General features: G+C 40.1%; 1 protein-coding gene across 1 annotated transcript; it reads right to left on the reverse strand.

The window, feature by feature from the left end:
- Nucleotides 1-8,332: 8,332 nt before the first annotated feature.
- On the reverse strand, nt 8,333-10,460 carry LOC148691721 (uncharacterized). The gene is made up of 2 exons (XM_088683398.1): nt 9,933-10,460; nt 8,333-8,419 (listed from the first exon to the last, which is right to left on the reverse strand). The coding sequence occupies exons 1-2, from the start codon at nt 10,458-10,460 to the stop codon at nt 8,333-8,335; spliced, it is 615 nt and encodes a 204-aa protein (XP_088539524.1).
- Between the last annotated feature and the right edge of the window lie 8,341 nt (nt 10,461-18,801).

The raw sequence follows: 18,801 nt of genomic DNA on the forward strand, positions 1-18,801 counted from the left end.
AATCAAGCCCAATCCGGCCCAAGTGCCTCAGGTACGTCTCTTGACAATGATGCACTTCTTAAGATACTAACTAAGTTGTCTAATGGGCAGGAAGATCAAGCGAAGGCTATGCAAAACCAAGATAAGAGGGTGGATCAACTTGAGAAACAAATTGGGCAGATTGCCGAGTTTGTAGGTAAGTTTCGAGATCCCGGACAACTCCCTAGTTCCACCATTCCAAACCCCAAGGGAGGCTTCGAAAGCGCAAAGGCCATACTTTTGAGAAGTGGAAAAGAAGTCGGGGCAGGTCCTACACCATCACCATCAAGCCCCGAAGAGGATGAAAAACGAAGAATTGAAGAGGAGGAAACAAGGTTGCCCACGGCAAAGGTGATTCCACCTTTGCCGCAAGTCCCTATGGTCCCAAATCTGCCCAATTCGGCCAATAAAGGTAAAAATGGGTCAAATTCAGTTTCTACTAATGTTTTCCCTTCAAATGTGCCTTTTCCTAGTAGGTTCATGCAAACGAAGAAAGAAGAGGCAGAAAAGGATATCCTTGAAACCTTTAGGAAAGTTCAAGTTAACATACCTTTGTTAGATGCAATCAAGCAAGTTCCGAGGTATGCTAAGTTCTTGAAGGAGTTGTGTACCACTAGGAAGAGGATGTCGAGTAAGGAAGTGGTAAAGGTAGGTGAGAATGTGTCCGCCATCTTGCAACGCAAACTACCTCCCAAATGCAAGGATCCAGGTAGCTTTACCATTCCTTGTGTCATTGGGAATACTAGATTTGAATCTGCCATGCTTGATTTAGGTGCTTCTATAAATGTTATGCCATATTCCATTTATGCATCTATGAACTTAGGAGCATTGAAAAATGATGGGGTAATAATACAATTGGCCGATAGATCTAACGCCTATCCAAAGGGAGTTTTGGAAGATGTTCTTGTGCAGGTTAATCATTTGGTCTTCCCGGTGGATTTCTATGTCCTCGAAATGAATGAATCGGACCATGCTCCTTCGCTGCCCATTCTACTTGGAAGGCCATTCATGAAGACGGCCCGGACGAAGATTGACGTGTATAGTGGAACTTTGTCCATGGAATTCGATGGGGAAGTTGTTAATTTTAATCTTTCTGATTCCATTAAATACCCTAGTGAGGTCCATTCATGCTTTTCTATTGATATAATTGACTCTTTGGCGCAGGGATATCTCGACGATTTGAATGACGATGCGCTTGAAAAAGTCATTACACGAGGCATGGAATTCAAAACAAAGGGGGCAGATTGCATGCATGCCCACGGCATACAAGAGTCATCCCATGCCGTGCCCCCTAGTGAGGAATGTATGGAGTTGGTTGCTGCCCTAGAGTCACTTCCTAGGCACGAGGGTAAGTTTTCTAAATTTGAGTCGATTCCCATTTCGACTAACAAGTTGTTACCATCCATAGTTCAGGCACCCACCCTTGATCTCAAACCATTACCGGGACATTTGAAGTACATTTTCTTGGGGGAAGAGGAGACATTACCGGCCATCATTTCTTCATCACTCACGGCACAAGAAGAGGAGAAACTAGTGCGTGTTTTGAAGGAGTTCAAATCTGCCCTAGGTTGGACGTTGGCCGATATCAAAGGTATTAGTCCCGCTACATGCATGCATCACATATTTCTTGAGGAGGGGGCCAAACCAACTAGAGAGGCTCAACGCCGTCTTAACCCTCCGATGATGGAAGTTGTGAAGAAGGAAATAATCAAGCTTTTAGATTGTGGAGTCATCTATCCAATCTCGGATAGTAAGTGGGTGTCACCTATCCAATGTGTGCCGAAGAAATCTGGAGTGACGGTTGTGGAGAACGCGGAGAATGAGCTAGTGCCCACTCGAATCCAAACCGGTTGGCGCGTATGCACTGATTATAGGAAGATAAATGCTACCACGAGGAAGGACCACTTCCCATTGCCGTTCCTAGATCAAATGTTGGAAAGGTTAGCAGGTCATTCATTTTATTGTTTTCTTGATGGATACTCTGGGTATAATCAAATTGTTATTGCACCGGATGATCAAGAAAAGACTACTTTTACATGCCCCTTTGGTACATTTGCTTATCGTCGCATGCCATTTGGTTTATGTAATGCACCTGCTACATTTCAAAGATGCATGATGAGCATATTTCAGATTATGTTGAGAAAATTATTGAGGTTTTTATGGATGATTTCAGTGTGTTTGGTAATTCATTTGATGGTTGTTTGAGTAATCTTAGTTTGATTTTGAACCGTTGTGTTGAAACAAATCTTGTGCTTAATTGGGAAAAATGTCACTTCATGGTTAAACAAGGTATTGTTTTAGGACATATTATTTCTGAAAAAGGCATTGAAGTAGATAAATCTAAGGTAGACCTTGTTCGTCACTTACCCGCTCCAACTTCGGTTAGAGAGGTTCGTTCGTTTCTTGGTCACGCAGGTTTTTACAGGCGGTTCATAAAGGATTTCTCAAAGATTTCACAGCCACTATGCCGATTGCTGCAAAAAGAGGTGGCGTTTGAGTTTGATGATGCATGCTCCACGGCATTCAAGCACCTCAAGGAGGCTCTCACTTCGGCTCCCATTATCACACCTCCAGATTGGAGCCTTCCATTCGAGTTGATGTGCGATGCTTCGGACTATGCAATTGGTGCTGTTTTGGGGCAGCGAAAGGACAAACAACCTCATGTTATTTATTATGCATCTAGAACATTAAATGATGCTCAATTAAATTACTCAACCACTGAAAAAGAATTACTTGCTGTGGTATTTGCATTAGATAAGTTTCGGTCATACTTACTTGGGACTAAAGTTATTATTTTTACTGATCATGCAACTCTCAAGTATTTGCTCACGAAAAAGGAGGCCAAGCCTAGACTAATTCGATGGCTTTTGCTCTTACAAGAGTTTGACATTGAGATTCGGGACAAGAAGGGCGTGGAGAATGTGGTGGCTGACCACCTAAGTCGGATGATACATGAGGAAGCAACGCCAATTTCTGAAACCTTTCCCGATGAGCAATTAATGTCTGTCCAGGTAAGTGAGCCTTGGTATGCTGATTTGGTTAATTTTCTGGTGTCTAAGCAAGTTCCTAACACCTTAAGCAAGGCTCAACGTGATAAATTAAAAAAGGATGCACGTTTTTATGTTTGGGACGACCCTTATTTGTGGAAAATATGCCCGGATCAGATTGTGCGTCGTTGTGTTCATGAATCTGAATTTAATTCCATTTTGAGTTTTTGCCATACATATGCATGTGGTGGACACTTTGGCACACAACGCACAGCATTTAAGGTTCTTGAGAGTGGTTTTTATTGGCCTACGTTGTTTAGAGATGATAGGGCTTTTTGCTTAACATGTGATAGATGTCAAAAGACCGGAAGTATAGGCCAAAGAGACCAAATGCTGCAAACCCCAATCCTTGTTGTTGAAATCTTTGATGTATGGGGTATTGATTTTATGGGTCCGTTCCCTATGTCTTTTGGTTTTACGTACATTTTACTTGCCGTTGATTATGTGTCGAAGTGGGTGGAAGCTAAAGCCACCCGAACTAACGATTCTAGAGTTGTTGCAGATTTTGTAAAATCTAACATTTTCTCTAGATTTGGGATGCCTCGAGTGCTCATAAGCGATGGTGGGTCACATTTTTGCAACCGCACCATTGCGGCGTTGCTCAAGAAGTACAATGTGTTGCATAAGGTTTCCACACCTTATCACTGATGCGAACTAAGTAAGCACACAAATTAAAACCCTCTTGTGACAATTGTAGTATATAAATAAGTAGGGATCGTTCTTAACCGGGGATTAGGAGGGATTGCAAAATCACTTGGAAACTGACTCAAAAACGTAAAATAAAGTTTGAACCACTAAACTTGACTCAAAGAATGCAAAACTAGCAATAAAAACACTCAAACAAATCAAAAGACTCAAACAGCCCCAAAACACTCAAAACTGCCTTAAAATCACTTTCTGGGCAGTTTGGAGCACTTTGGTAACTTTGGACGAAATTGAGTAATAGAATGAATCAAAATGCTTAAAAACACAAACTAAGATACTTTCTAACTAAATTGGACACTAAAGTAAAGGGGGATTGAATTTTTTACGAAAATAAATTAAATGCACAGATTGTAAAATTAAGGCAGATTGTAATGAATGTGATGAACTATGGATGATGGAATAGCTAAGGGGTTTTTCTCCACACATGTCACACTTGCATACACTTTGATTTTCAGTTGGTCTTTCGATGAATTATGGAACTCAACGCCCCAAATTAACCGTGAATTGCACTAATTAACCCTCAGTTTTTCCACAAGTTATTAAGTTGGATGATTGCATACGACAACCCAAAACATTCCCTACATGAATTGCATAATAGAGATACAAGCAAGAATCATTAAGTTCTATGAAAAACATAAGCATTGACGAAGCATTCGTTACTATGAATTGCATGAAACTTATGCTAAGAATTCATTCAACGCGATCGTTTTCAAGCGACCTTCACTACTTGTGATTATAAGATTGTAACTATTAGGTGAAACTCCCTCATAATCTAGCATCATATTCATGCATGAAAACTAAGCGTGCACTCTCAATCAACATACACAAATAAGTTATCAATCAAATAGATGAACGAATTGAATCCACAACTTATGAAATAACAACTGAATGTAATCAAATCATATTGCAAGCGTGTACATGGTTTCGAATCACCCCCTAGCTAACTAGGGGGATTTAGCCTCTCATGTTCACAAAAATAGAATTACAAATGAATTTAAACATAAAGCATAAAGGATTGATTACACCTAGAACGCCCAACGAATCCATGTGAATTGGTGCGCGTCGAAGCTCCTCTTTCCTCTTCTCCTTACTGCGGCAGAGAGTGCTTAGGGAATTTCTGGATGGTTTTCTGGGTTAGGAATGGATTTAGGGAGGTTGGGTGGTGCGGCAAGGTTGGTAGATGGTGTGTGAAGGTGTGTAAGGTGGTGGAAAGTGGTGGAGATGGCTGCGGCAATGGTGGAAAGTGTATGGAAATTGGCTGGAATGGAAGGGGGATAGCACGGCAATGGAGAGGATATGGTCTGTAGGTGGCTGCGGATTGAAGTGTATTAGGGTATGAAGGTGGCTGAATGATAATATGTGAATTAAAAGTGAATAGAATAGGCTCTAGGGTTAAGGGAAAAGATGCGGCTGAGATTGTTTTGTGGCTGAAAATGTGTGATGGATGGCTACGGCTTAGAGGGGATTTTAGGATTATGGATGCACGGATTGAAGAATGAAGGGGAGATATGTGGAAGTGCACGGATTGAAGGAGAAGGGCTGATGGAATGCACGGCTTGAATGAATTTTGAAGGATAGGTGCGGCTGCAAGGTTGTAGAACTAGGGTTTATTTGGGTGAATGGCTGATATGGATTTTGGATGAATCAAAGGCCACGGATTCAAGGGAGATTGTGGAAGGGTGCGGCTAGGGTTATAAACTATGTAGGGTTTCAGAAAATAAATCCTAATTTATTTTGGTTAATTAAAATTAAGTTAAAAGCTTCTAGAACTAGGAAATAAAATCAGAAAATAAAAGGGATGGCTGCAAGGTAATTAGGGTGATTAGGGTTTAGGGTTTAATGCATGGATTTGGGCCTAAAATGCCCCCCCTTGCACGGCAAGGGAAAGGACTTGGGCTAAAGCCCACGGCATTGGGTGTTAAGGGCCCTAGGGCCTTCGTTTTGTATCCTAAGGCGCCTACAAGGACTTCAAAGTGGCTAGAAAATGCGGATGTTTAAGATTAGGAAAGGTTACCAAAACGGGAAACTTAGGGTCAACTTTCCTAAAATAGGAAGCCTTGTTTGAGTAGGATTCTTCGTTTTGGTAAGAATTCATCGTTGGCGTAGGAATTCGTCGTTTCTTCAAGTCTTCAACTCATTCATTCCTCTTTCGCTCCAAAAGACTCCAAATTGCATCTTCTTGCACACTTTGGCCTTATAATCTGAAAATACACAAAAGTGGCCTTAAACACTAAAATAGATAAGTAAACACAACACAAATGCACGAGAACAAGCTAATTAAGTCGCATGAATATGCTCCTATCAAATTCCCCCACACTTAACTTTTGCTAGTCCTCGAGCAAAACAAAACAACTAAAGTAAACAAAACGCAACAAAACAAACAACACATAACCTAAACCTTCCAACGTTTGCCTCAGGGATTTCCAATGAAACATGACATGTCAAAGATCATTACTCACATAGCTTTTAGTCTTCCTTCCCCTCAAGCACATACTTAATCATAGTCACCATTCACTAGTTCGCATTTAATCAATTAAAACACATTTTGAATGTAGTAACATGCCTTAGAGAATTCCCTCAATTCCTCACTAGTTATGCACTCTATTTTCACTCAGATTTTCTGACTACACACCCTACACTAGATATATGTGAGAAGATTGATGTAAACATGAAAGACTAGTACTCACATATGTTATAACAAAGAACGCAATTTCTGGAGTAATTAAACGTGTTTAGATATGATCTCATGAATGGAATGCTACTACTTAGATGCGAGAACCAGTGACACCATATGCTCATACCAAATTCAAACTCCACAATTGAAATGCACAACACTCAAGATAGAAGTCAAGGGTTGTAACGGGGCTTGGGGTATTGGCTCACAAGGAAAGGTAGGGATAAACAAAAGTTCTTTAAGCAATAGCAAGTAAAGTAATGAAATTAAGACCTAGAATTCCCTTAGAATGCAGAAATCAACTTTTGAACAAATAAGGGAGATTCAAACAACTCTTAGGGCCTAATTCATTGTTTTGGGCCCTTACTTCACCAACCCATACTTTGGAACTCTTTTTCACTTCTTTTCAACTCTTTTTCACTTCTTTCTTTTCTTTTCTTTTCTTTTTTTTTTTTCTTTTTTTTTTTTTTTTTTTTCTTTTTCTAACCGTGCCTATGGCACAAAAACTCACATCCATAATCCTTCCCCCACACTTATTTCCTGCAACACATTAATCAAAAGGAACTCATTGCTTACTATGCTTCAAGAACAAGGGTAAGGATGGTCCTAATCTAGGCTAGGTGAGGATAATGTGGGTTAACAAAGAACATGGCTAACACGGCTCAAGGGGGTTAAATCCTACAAAACAAATGAAAAGGGAAATATGGCAATTTGGCTATGGTGTTCACTACACAACTTCATCTTGAATATGTGGTATGCAAATCAATGACATGCTTTGAATGAAATGGGCATGAGTTCTAGCATTTGGAACTAAGTGATGAAACGCCTTCTAAGTAGTAACCAAGCAAAGAATAATGAGATCATGCAACGACTTAGAAAACATTAATGCACAGATTTTAACTCTCCAAATAACGTTTAGGCTCAAGTCTCACAGGGATGTAGCGTTTGTTTAAGTTCCTTCCTTCAAGCATGTTACAAAAACTGATTTTTATCATTTGTGATTACATGTGAATTCGTAAACTATAACTACAAACAAGCATAAACCAAAGAGTATATCAAACGTCCAACCATGTTTGTAACTTTCTTTAACCATCATGCAATTAAAAACCAAATCCTCATCATTGTGTTGGAAGGTACCCTACGACACAAACAAATACACAAAAACAACTCTTTTTGGGTTTTTCAAAACAATTTTTCAAATTTTTATGGTATTTTCGGATTTTTAAGTCAACACACACTAAAACACTCTAAAATAGCTTAAAAACACATAAAAACAGTGGGAAACAAGTTTAGACATGTTAGGTGGTAATACCCTACGAATCTCATGCACAAATATCTCAAAACAGAATGTTACTCCCCCACACTTAAACTAAACATTGTCCTCAATGTTTGAGACACAATTAAAAACATTACACAAAACATAAAGTAAGCAACAAAGGAAAGGGTTTAGGGACGCAAATCTGAGTGTGGAGGGATTCCCAAGTTCTTCCTTTGTTGATTGCATGGGTTGCCTCCCAAGTAGCGCTTGCTTTAACGTCTTCCAGCCGGACGAGACCTTCTTTTACTCTTCACTCTGGCTCACGGAATGGAGGGTTATGTCCTCCACGGTATACTCCTCGAAATTTCTCGTAGTATGGCTCAATGAATGGGAGGGGATAGTGATCCTCCCTTATTTTGGTGCTTGGGTTCCTAAAGTCCATGTTTTTCCCACCACCTTTAAATTGATTGGGTACCTGCACCAAAGAAGGTAACAACCTATTAGTGGAAATGGGAATTGGAATTGGGCTTGGCGACTTACAAACATATTGTATTGAAGGCTCAAAATCAGCCGCCCTATCAACAATGTCCCCATTTGAGGTTTCGGCCATATTGGGTGGTTGCAGGGCAATCACTCCAAGTTCTTCTCCAATAGTGGTGCTCGATACATCCTTTGTGGTAAGTGTGGATCCTTTAGGCCCTTTGTCCTTAGGCACATCTACGACAAAACAAAAATGGCTATCATTAGGAGTCTTAACAGAGTCATAAACATTGAATTTAATTATATCTCCATCAAACTCCATTGTTAGTACTCCCTTGGCTACATCAATCTTTGTTTGAGCAGTTTTCATGAACGGACGGCCTAGCAAGAGTGACAATGATGGAGCATGGCTCGAATCCTCCATGTCTAAGACATAAAAATCTGCAGGAAAGATGAGATGATCGACCTGCACTAAAACATCCTCAAGGACTCCCTTGGGATAAACATTAGAACGATCGGCCAATTGAATTATAACGCCATCTTGTTTTAACTCACCAAGGTTCATAGATGCATAAATGGAATATGGCATGACGTTAATAGAAGCACCTAAGTCTAACATGCATTGTTTAAATCTCGTGTTTCCAATTGTGCATGGGATAGTAAAGCTCCCTGGATCCTTACACTTTGGAGGCAACTTTCGTTGCAAAACCGCTGATACATTTTCACTCACTTTCACAACTTCGTTGTTTGCAATTCTTTTCCTAGTTGTGCATAACTCTTTTAAAAACTTGGCATACCTGGGCACTTGCTTAATGGCATCAAGTAAAGGAATGTTTACTTGGACTTTCCGAAACGTCTCCAGAATGTCTTTTTCCTGCTCCTCCTTCTTTGTTTGCATGAACCTACTAGGAAAAGGCACATTGAAAGGAAAAACATTAGTCGGAACTGAATTTGACACATTCTTACCCCTTTTGGCCGAATTAGACAATTTTGGATCAATACAAACTTGCGGCAAAGGTGTTTCCACCTTTGCCGTGGGTTGGCCTATCTCCTCCTCTTCGATTCTCAATTTTTCCTCCTCTTCGGGGCTTGATGGTGATGGTTTGGGTGTAATGCCAACTTCCTTGCCACTTCTCAAGGTAATTGCGTTGGCGGTTTCGAAACCTCCCTTCGGATTTGGAATGGTGGAACTAGGGAGTTGTCCGGGATCTCGAAACTTACCTACAAACTCGGCAATCTGCCCAATTTGTTTCTCAAGTTGATCCACCCTCTTATCTTGGTTTTGCATAGCCTTCGCTTGATCTTCCTGCCCATTAGACAACTTAGTTAGTATCTTAAGAAGTGCATCATTGTCAAGAGACGTACCTGAGGCACTTGGGCCGGATTGGGCTTGATTTTGGGGTGGGCCGTAGGTTTTGGGAAAGAACCCCGGGGGTTGTTGCCTAAAGCCTCCTTGGTTCTGAGGTTGCTGGGAATCCCTCCACTTGAAATTTGGGTGGTCTCGCCACCCCGAATTATAAGTATTTGAGTAAGGATCGTTCCGTGGTTGGTTTTGACCCTGAAATCCAATGGCGTTGGCGCTTTCCCATCCACCATTTTCTATGAGCTGTGGGCACTTCTCAGAAGCATGTCCTTGGATAGAACACACCCCGCATACAACTGGTCCTTGCATCCTCATGCCTTCGGCCATCTGAGACACAATGGAAGTAAGATTAGCTAACTGGGAATGAATGTCGGGGGCGGAACTTACCTCATGAACCTGTTGCCGTGGGGGTCCTCTTTGTCCTACACCTTCATATTGTTGAGCGTTCAACACTCGATTCGCGATCAAGACCTTTGCATCCATGGGCGTCTTGTCCACCAATGCTCCACCTGCCGATGCGTCAAGCATTTGTCGTTCAATTGGCAGGAGCCCCTCGTAGAAGTATTGCAGAAGCAACTCCTCCTTCATCTGATGCTGTGGACAAGAAGCAACAAGAGATTTAAAACGTTCATAGTACGTAGGAAAAGACTCACCATCTTCTTGCTGGATTCCACTTATCCTTTTTCGTAAAAGGATGATTCGAGAAGTTGGGAAGAACTTCTCCAGAAAAGCCCTCTTCATGCTCTCCCACGATGTAACGGTTCCGGGAGCTAAATCGTACAACCAATCCTTGGCTTTGTCCATTAAAGAGAATGGAAAAGCCTTCATCTTCAGAATACTTCCGTCGACGTTGACGGGAGTCATGCTTGAACACACCACCTTGAATTCCTTCAGATGCTTGTTCGGATCCTCCATGGACATCCCATGGTACTTCGGAATATGGTGGAGCAAGCTTAACTTCAACTCGAACTCATCAGTCTTGCCTTCGGCCGGTGGGGGATATTGAATGCACAAGGGTGCTGCACTAGCCAATCCCGAAGCGGAAAGCTCCTTAAGTGTCCGGGTGTCTACGGCCATGTCTTGTGGCTCTTCAAATGCCCTTGCCGTGGGTTCCTCAAAGATCCCAGCCGTGGCCTCTTCTTCCTCTTCTAGGCCTTGTTCTTCAAGCTCAGGTTCTGGGCTTGGTGGATTCGACTCGTGGTACTTCTTCCTTCGTCTCAAAATCGCTGTCAAAGTCCAATATATCCTCACGAATCGGTTGAGAACTCCGAGTCATGCACTAGTACCTAAAACAAGGAAAACAAAACAAAATCAAAAACTTCAACAAAATAAATAAATAAACAGAAATTAAACAATCCAAGGGATTAGCAAAGTTGCTAATCCCCGGCAACGGCGCCAAAAATTTGATGCGAACTAAGTAAGCACACAAATTAAAACCCTCTTGTGACAATTGTAGTATATAAATAAGTAGGGATCGTTCTTAACCAGGGATTAGGAGGGATTGCAAAATCACTTGGAAACTGACTCAAAAACGTAAAATAAAGTTTGAACCACTAAACTAGACTCAAAGAATGCAAAACTAGCAATAAAAACACTCAAACAAATCAAAAGACTCAAACAGCCCCAAAACACTCAAAACTGCCTTAAAATCACTTTCTGGGCAGTTTGGAGCACTTTGGTAACTTTGGACGAAATTGAGTAATAGAATGAATCAAAATGCTTAAAAACACAAACTAAGATACTTTCTAACTAAATTGGACACTAAAGTATAGAGGGATTGAATTTTTTACGAAAATAAATTAAATGCACAGATTGTAAAATTAAGGCAGATTGTAATGAATGTGATGAACTATGGATGATGGAATAGCTAAGGGGTTTTTCTCCACACATGTCACACTTGCATACACTTTGATTTTCAGTTGGTCTTTCGATGAATTATGGAACTCAACGCCCCAAATTAACCGTGAATTGCACTAATTAACCCTCAGTTTTTCCACAAGTTATTAAGTTGGATGATTGCATACGACAACCCAAAACATTCCCTACAAGTTCCCTACATGAATTGCATAATAGAGATACAAGCAAGAATCATTAAGTTCTATGAAAAACATAAGCATTGACGAAGCATTCGTTACTATGAATTGCATGAAACTTATGCTAAGAATTCATTCAACGCGATCGTTTTCAAGCGACCTTCACTACTTGTGATTATAAGATTGTAACTATTAGGTGAAACTCCCTCATAATCTAGCATCATATTCATGCATGAAAACTAAGCGTGCACTCTCAATCAACATACACAAATAAGTTATCAATCAAATAGATGAATGAATTGAATCCACAACTTATGAAATAACAACTGAATGTAATCAAATCATATTGCAAGCGTGTACATGGTTTCGAATCACCCCCTAGCTAACTAGGGGGATTTAGCCTCTCATGTTCACAAAAAGAGAATTACAAATGAATTTAAACATAAAGCATAAAGGATTGATTACACCTAGAACGCCCAACGAATCCACGTGAATTGGTGCGCGTCGAAGCTCCTCTTTCCTCTTCTCCTTACTGCGGCAGAGAGTGCTTAGGGAATTTCTGGATGGTTTTCTGGGTTAGGAATGGATTTAGGGAGGTTGGGTGGTGCGGCAAGGTTGGTAGATGGTGTGTGAAGGTGTGTAAGGTGGTGGAAAGTGGTGGAGATGGCTGCGGCAATGGTGGAAAGTGTATGGAAATTGGCTGGAATGGAAGGGGGATAGCACAGCAATGGAGAGAATATGGTCTGTAGGTGGCTGCGGATTGAAGTGTATTAGGGTATGAAGGTGGCTGAATGATAATATGTGAATTAAAAGTGAATAGAATAGGCTTTAGGGTTAAGGGAAAAGATGCGGCTGAGATTGTTTTGTGGCTGAAAATGTGTGATGGATGGCTACGGCTTAGAGGGGATTTTAGGATTATGGATGCACGGATTGAAGAATGAAGGGGAGATATGTGGAAGTGCACGGATTGAAGGAGAAGGGCTGATGGAATGCACGGCTTGAATGAATTTTGAAGGATAGGTGCGGCTGCAAGGTTGTAGAACTAGGGTTTATTTGGGTGAATGGCTTATATGGATTTTGGATGAATCAAAGGCCACGGATTCAAGGGAGATTGTGGAAGGGTGCGGCTAGGGTTATAAACTATGTAGGGTTTCAGAAAATAAATCCTAATTTATTTTGGTTAATTAAAATTAAGTTAAAAGCTTCTAGAACTAGGAAATAAAATCAGAAAATAAAAGGGATGGCTGCAAGGTAATTAGGGTGATTAGGGTTTAGGGTTTAATGCATGGATTTGGGCCTAAAATGCCCCCCCTTGCACGGCAAGGGAAAGGACTTGGGCTAAAGCCCACGACATTGGGTGTTAAGGGCCCTAGGGCCTTCGTTTTGTGTCCTAAGGCGCCTACAAGGACTTCAAAGTGGCTAGAAAATGCGGACGTTTAAGATTAGGAAAGGTTACCAAAACGGGAAACTTAGGGTCAACTTTCCTAAAATAGGAAGCCTTGTTTGAGTAGGATTCTTCGTTTTGGTAAGAATTCATCGTTGGCGTAGGAATTCGTCGTTTCTTCAAGTCTTCAACTCATTCATTCCTCTTTCGCTCCAAAAGACTCCAAATTGCATCTTCTTGCACACTTTGGCCTTATAATCTGAAAATACACAAAAGTGGCCTTAAACACTAAAATAGATAAGTAAACACAACACAAATGCACGAGAACAAGCTAATTAAGTCGCATGAATATGCTCCTATCAATCACCCCCAAACCAGTGGCCAAGCAGAAGTTTCAAATAGAGAAATCAAGCAAATTCTGGAAAAGACCGTTGCGCCGAATAGAAAAGATTGGAGCTTGCGTTTGGAGGATGCACTGTGGGCTTATCGAACGGCTTACAAAACGCCCATTGGTATGTCCCCGTTTCGGTTAGTCTATGGCAAGCCGTGCCATTTACCCGTAGAGCTTGAGCATAAGGCACATTGGGCTGTCAAGACCTTCAATATGGATGTGGACGCGGCTGGAAATCATAGGAAGCTACAATTGAGCGAGCTTGAAGAGATTAGGCATGAGGCGTATGAGAATGCCCGGATTTACAAGGAGAAGACTAAGGCCGTTCATGACAAGATGATTAGAGGCAAAACCTTCTCAATCGGGCAGAAAGTGTTGCTATTCAATTCCCGTCTTCGATTATTCCCCGGTAAGTTACGTTCTAAGTGGGTTGGTCCATTTGTTATCACTAATGTTTTTGTGCATGGTGCAGTCCAAATACAAAGTTTGAAAACTGGACAAGAATTCAAGGTGAATGGCCATAGGTTGAAACCCTACTACGAGAACTTTGTCGAGCATGTTGTGGAGGAGATCCCATTGCATGCCGTGGGCTCCAATGGGGAATGAGCAGAATGTCGTCCGGCTGCAAGACGTAAAAGAAAGCGCTACTTGGGAGGCAACCCATGCAATCAACAAAGGAAGAACTTGGGAATCGCTCCACACTCAGATTTGCGTCCCTAAACCCTTTCCTTTGTTGCTTACTTTATGTTTTGTGTATTGTGTTTTTAATTGTGTCTAAAACATTGAGGACAATGTTTAGTTTAAGTGTGGGGGGGTAACATTCTGTTTTGAGATATTTTTGCATGAAATTCGTAGGGTATTACCACCTAACATGTTTAAACTTGTTTCCCACTGTTTTTAAGTGTTTTTAAGCCATTTTAGAGTGTTTTAGAGTTTGTTGTCTTAAAAATCCGAAAATACCATAAAAATTTGAAAAATTGTTTTGAAAAACCCAAAAAGAGTTGTTTTGTGTGTTTGTTTGTGTCGTAGGTCACCTTCCAACACCATGATGAGGATTTGGTTTTTAATTGCATGATGGTTAAAGAAAGTTACAAACATGGATGGACGTTTGATCTACTCTTTGGTTTATGCTTATTTGTAGTTATAGTTTACGAATTCACATGTAATCACAAAAGAAAAAAATTAGTTTTTGTAACATGCTTGAAGGAAGGAACTTAAACAAACGCTACATCCCTGTGAGACTTGAGCCTAAACGTTATTTGGAGAGTTAAAAATCTGTGCATTATTGTTTTCTAAAGTCGTTGCATGATCTCATTACTCTTTGCTTGGTTACTACTTAGAAGGCGTTTCATCACTTAGTTCCAAATGCTAGAACTCATGCCCATTTCATTCAAAGCATGTCATTGATTTGCATAACACATATTCAAGATGAAGTTGTGTAGTGACCACCACCATAGCCAAACAGCCATGTGCCCTTCACTCATTTTGTGTTTAAGTTTAACCCCATTGAGCCGTGTTAGCCCATATTCTTTGTTAACCCGCATTATCCTCACCTAGCCTAGATTAGGACCATCCTTACCCTTGTTCTTGAAGCATAGTAAGCAATGAATTCCTTTTGAGTAATGTGTTGCAGGAAATAAGTGTGGGGGAAAGATTATTGATGTGAGTTTATGTGCCATAGGCATGGCTAGAAAAAAAAAAAAAAAAAAAAAAAAAAAAAAAAAGAAGAAAAGAAAAAAAAGAATGAAAAAAAAAAAGAAGTGAAAAAGAGTTCCAAAGTATTGGTTGTTTGAAGTAAGGGTCCAAAACAATGAATTAGGCCCTAAGAGTTGTTTGAGTTTCCCCTATTTGTCTAAAAAGTTGATTTCTGCATTCTAAGGGAATTCTAGGTCTTAATTTCATTACTTTACTTACTATTGCTTAAAGAACTTTTGTTTATCCCTACCTTTCCTTGTGAGCCAATACCCCAAGCCCTGTTACAACCCTTGACTTTTATCTTGAGTGTTGTGCATTTCAATTGTGGAGTTTGAATTTGGTATGAGCATATGGTGTCACTGGTTCTCGCATCTAAGTAGTAGCATTCCATTCAGGAGATCATATCCAAACACGTTTAATTACTCCAGAAATTGCGTTCTTTGTTATAACATATGTGAGTACTAGTCTTTCATGTTTACATCAATCTTCTCACATATAACTAGTGTAGGGTGTGTAGTCAGAAAATCTGAGTGAAAATTGAGTGCATAACTAGTGAGGAATTGAGGGAATTCTCTAAGGCATGTTACTACATTCAAAATGTGTTTTAATTGATTAAATGCGAACTAGTGAATGGTGACTATGATTAAGTATGTGCTTAAGGGGAAGTAAGACTAAAAGCTATGTGAGTAATGATTTTTGACATGTCATGTTTCATTGGAAATCCCTGAGGCAAACGTTGGAAGGTTTAGGTTATGTTTTGTTTGTTTTGTTTCGTATTGTTTCCTTTAGTTGTTTTGTTTTGCTCGAGGACTAGCAAAAGTTAAGTGTGGGGGAATTTGATAGGAGCATATTCATGCGACTTAATTAGCTTGTTCTCGTGCATTTATGTTGTGTTTACTTAGTTGTTTTAGTGTTTAAGGCCACTTTTGTGTATTTTCAGATTATAAGGCCAAAGTGTGCAAGAAGATGCAAATTGGAGCCTTTTGGAGCGAAAGAGGAATGAATGAGTTGAAGACTTGAAGAAACGACGAATTCCTACTCCAACGATGAATTCTTACCAAAACGAGGAATCCTACTCAAACAAGGTTTCCTATTTTAGGAAAGTTAACCCTAAGTTTCCCGTTTTGGTAACCTTTCCTAATCTTAAACGTCCGTATTTTCTAGCCACTTTGAAGTCCTTGTAGGCGCTTTAGGACACAAAACGAATGCCCTAGCCCAAATTCCAACCAATGCCGTGGGCTTTAGCCCAAGTCCCTTCCCTTGCCGTGCAAGGGGGGGCATTTTAGGCCCTTTTGTGCATTTAAACCCTAACCCTAATCACCCTAATTACAAGTAGCCGCACCCTATTCATCCATTCTTTCAGATTTTCAAACCATTTCAGCCACAAAAATCCCCTTAAGCCGTGACCATTTGATTCATTCATTCAAAACCATCTCAGCCATTCATTCATAAACCCTAAACCATAACCCTAGCCGTCACTCCCATTTTGATTCAGCCATTCACACCTTAATTCATTCCCTAAGCCGTAGCTCCCCTTCATTCATCCATCCGCACACACTCATCAGCCACCTTCATCTCCCATTCATTCACACACCCCCCATACACATAATTCGCAGCCACCCTCTATCACAGATTATCTTCCCATTCACTCTTGAATCCGTGCATCCATACAACCAAAAACTCTCAAAACCGTAGCATCCATCACCCAAAACCATCTCTGCCCGTGCACCTTCTCTTCCATTCCAGCCACTTCCAAGCCTTGCCGCAGCCATCTCCACCATTCCAGCCACCATACAACCCTTCCTCCATCACTCCACCACCTTGCCGCACCACCTTATCACCATAACTCCAACCCTAAACCAGAAAATCACCCAAAAACACCATTTAACCTCACTGTCGCAGCAAGGAGAAGAGGAAAGAGGAGCTTCGACGTGCACCAATTCACGTGGATTCGTTGGGCGTTCTAGGTGTAATCAATCCTTTATGCTTTATGTTTAAATTCATTTGTAATTCTCTTTTTGTGAACATGAGAGGCTAAATCCCCCTAGTTAGCTAGGGGGTGATTCGAAACCATGTTTATGCTTGCAATATGAATTGATTACTTTTGGTTGGAATTTCATGAATGTTGGATTCAATTCATTTAACTGTTTGATTGATAACTTGTTTGTGTATGTTTATTGAGAGTGCACGCTTAATGTTCATGCATGAATTTGACGCTAGAATATAAGTGAGTTTCACCTAATAGTTATGAACTTATATTCACAAGTAGTGGAGGTTGCTTATAAACAATCGCATTAAATGAATTCTTGGCACTAGTTTCATGCTCATCATAGTAACGAATGCCTCGTCAACACTTATAGTTTTCATGATGTTTAATGATCTGTGATTGTATCTTTATTGTGCTTTTCACATAAAGGACTTTTGGAGAATGTTTTGAATTGCGTTGCGCTAACCCATCCAATTCATTAACTTAAGGAGAACTTGACGGTTAATTTAAGCGGACCTAATTAACCCGGAGTGTTGAGTTTCAGAATTCATTGAAAGACCAATTGAAAATCAAAGAGTATGTAAGTGTGACATGTGTGGAGAAAAACCCCTTAGCTATTCCATCATCCATATTTTTATCCAATTCATCTTTACAATCTGCCTTTAAACTACAATCTGTGCATTTTAATTAATTTCGTCAAAAACTCAATCCCCCTTTACTTTAGTGTCCAATTTAGTTAGAAAGTGTCTTAGTTTGTGTTTTTAAGCATTTTGATTCATTCTATTACCCAATTTCGTCCAAAGTTGCCAAAGTGCTCAAAACTGCCCAGAAAGTGATTTTAAGGCAGTTTTGAGTGTTTTGGGGCTGTTTTGAGTCTTTTGATTTGTTTGAGTGTTTTTATTGTTAGTTTTGCATTCTTTGAGTCTAGTTTAGTGTTTCAAACTTTATTTTATGTTTTTGAGTCAGTTTCCAAGTGATTTTGCAATCCCTCCTAATCCCCGGTTAAGAACGATCCCTACTTATTCATATACTACAATTGTCACAAGAGGGTTTTAATTTGAGTGCTTACTTAGTTCGCATCATCCGGCTGGAAGACGTTAAAGCAAGCGCTTCTTGGGAGGCAACCCATGTGTTCGAACGAGGAGATGATGGAACTCTAGCTCCACAACCAGATTTGCGTTCCTAAACCCTACTCTTTATTGCTTTTACCTTGCCATGCTTGTCATGTGTTAGTTGCGTTATTTGTTTATTTGCTTGTGAGTCTATGCTTAAAACATTGAGGACAATGTTTGGTTTAAGTGTGGGGGGGTAAACAAGTTGTTTTTGCATGAAAATTCGTTGGATTTTATCACCTATACTTCTAAAGTTGTTTTTCACTGTTTTTAAGTGTTTTTAGTGTGTTTTGAAGTATTTTTATGTGTCTTAATCAGAAAATCCGAAAAATTTGAAAAAAAAATCGAAAAAAGTGTTTGAAAAACCCAAAAAGAGTTGTTTTTAGAGTCGTTTTTGTTTTTATGTTTGTTTGTGTCTTAGGGTACCTTCCAACACAATGATGAGGATTTGGTTTTTAATTGCATGACTATTAAAGAAAGTTACAAACATGGATGGAAGTTTGATATGCTCTTTGGTTTATGCTTAGTTGTAGTTGACATTTACGAATTCACATGTAATCACAATGAAAAAATCATTTTTTGTAACATGCTTGAAGGAAGAAACTCAAACTAACGCTACAACCCTGAGAGACTTGAGCCTAAACGTTCTTCAGA

The sequence above is a fragment of the Pyrus communis genome, chromosome 13 (assembly GCF_041283825.1).
Source record: "Pyrus communis isolate YQ-2024b chromosome 13, ASM4128382v1, whole genome shotgun sequence".
Lineage (NCBI taxonomy): Eukaryota > Viridiplantae > Streptophyta > Magnoliopsida > Rosales > Rosaceae > Pyrus > Pyrus communis.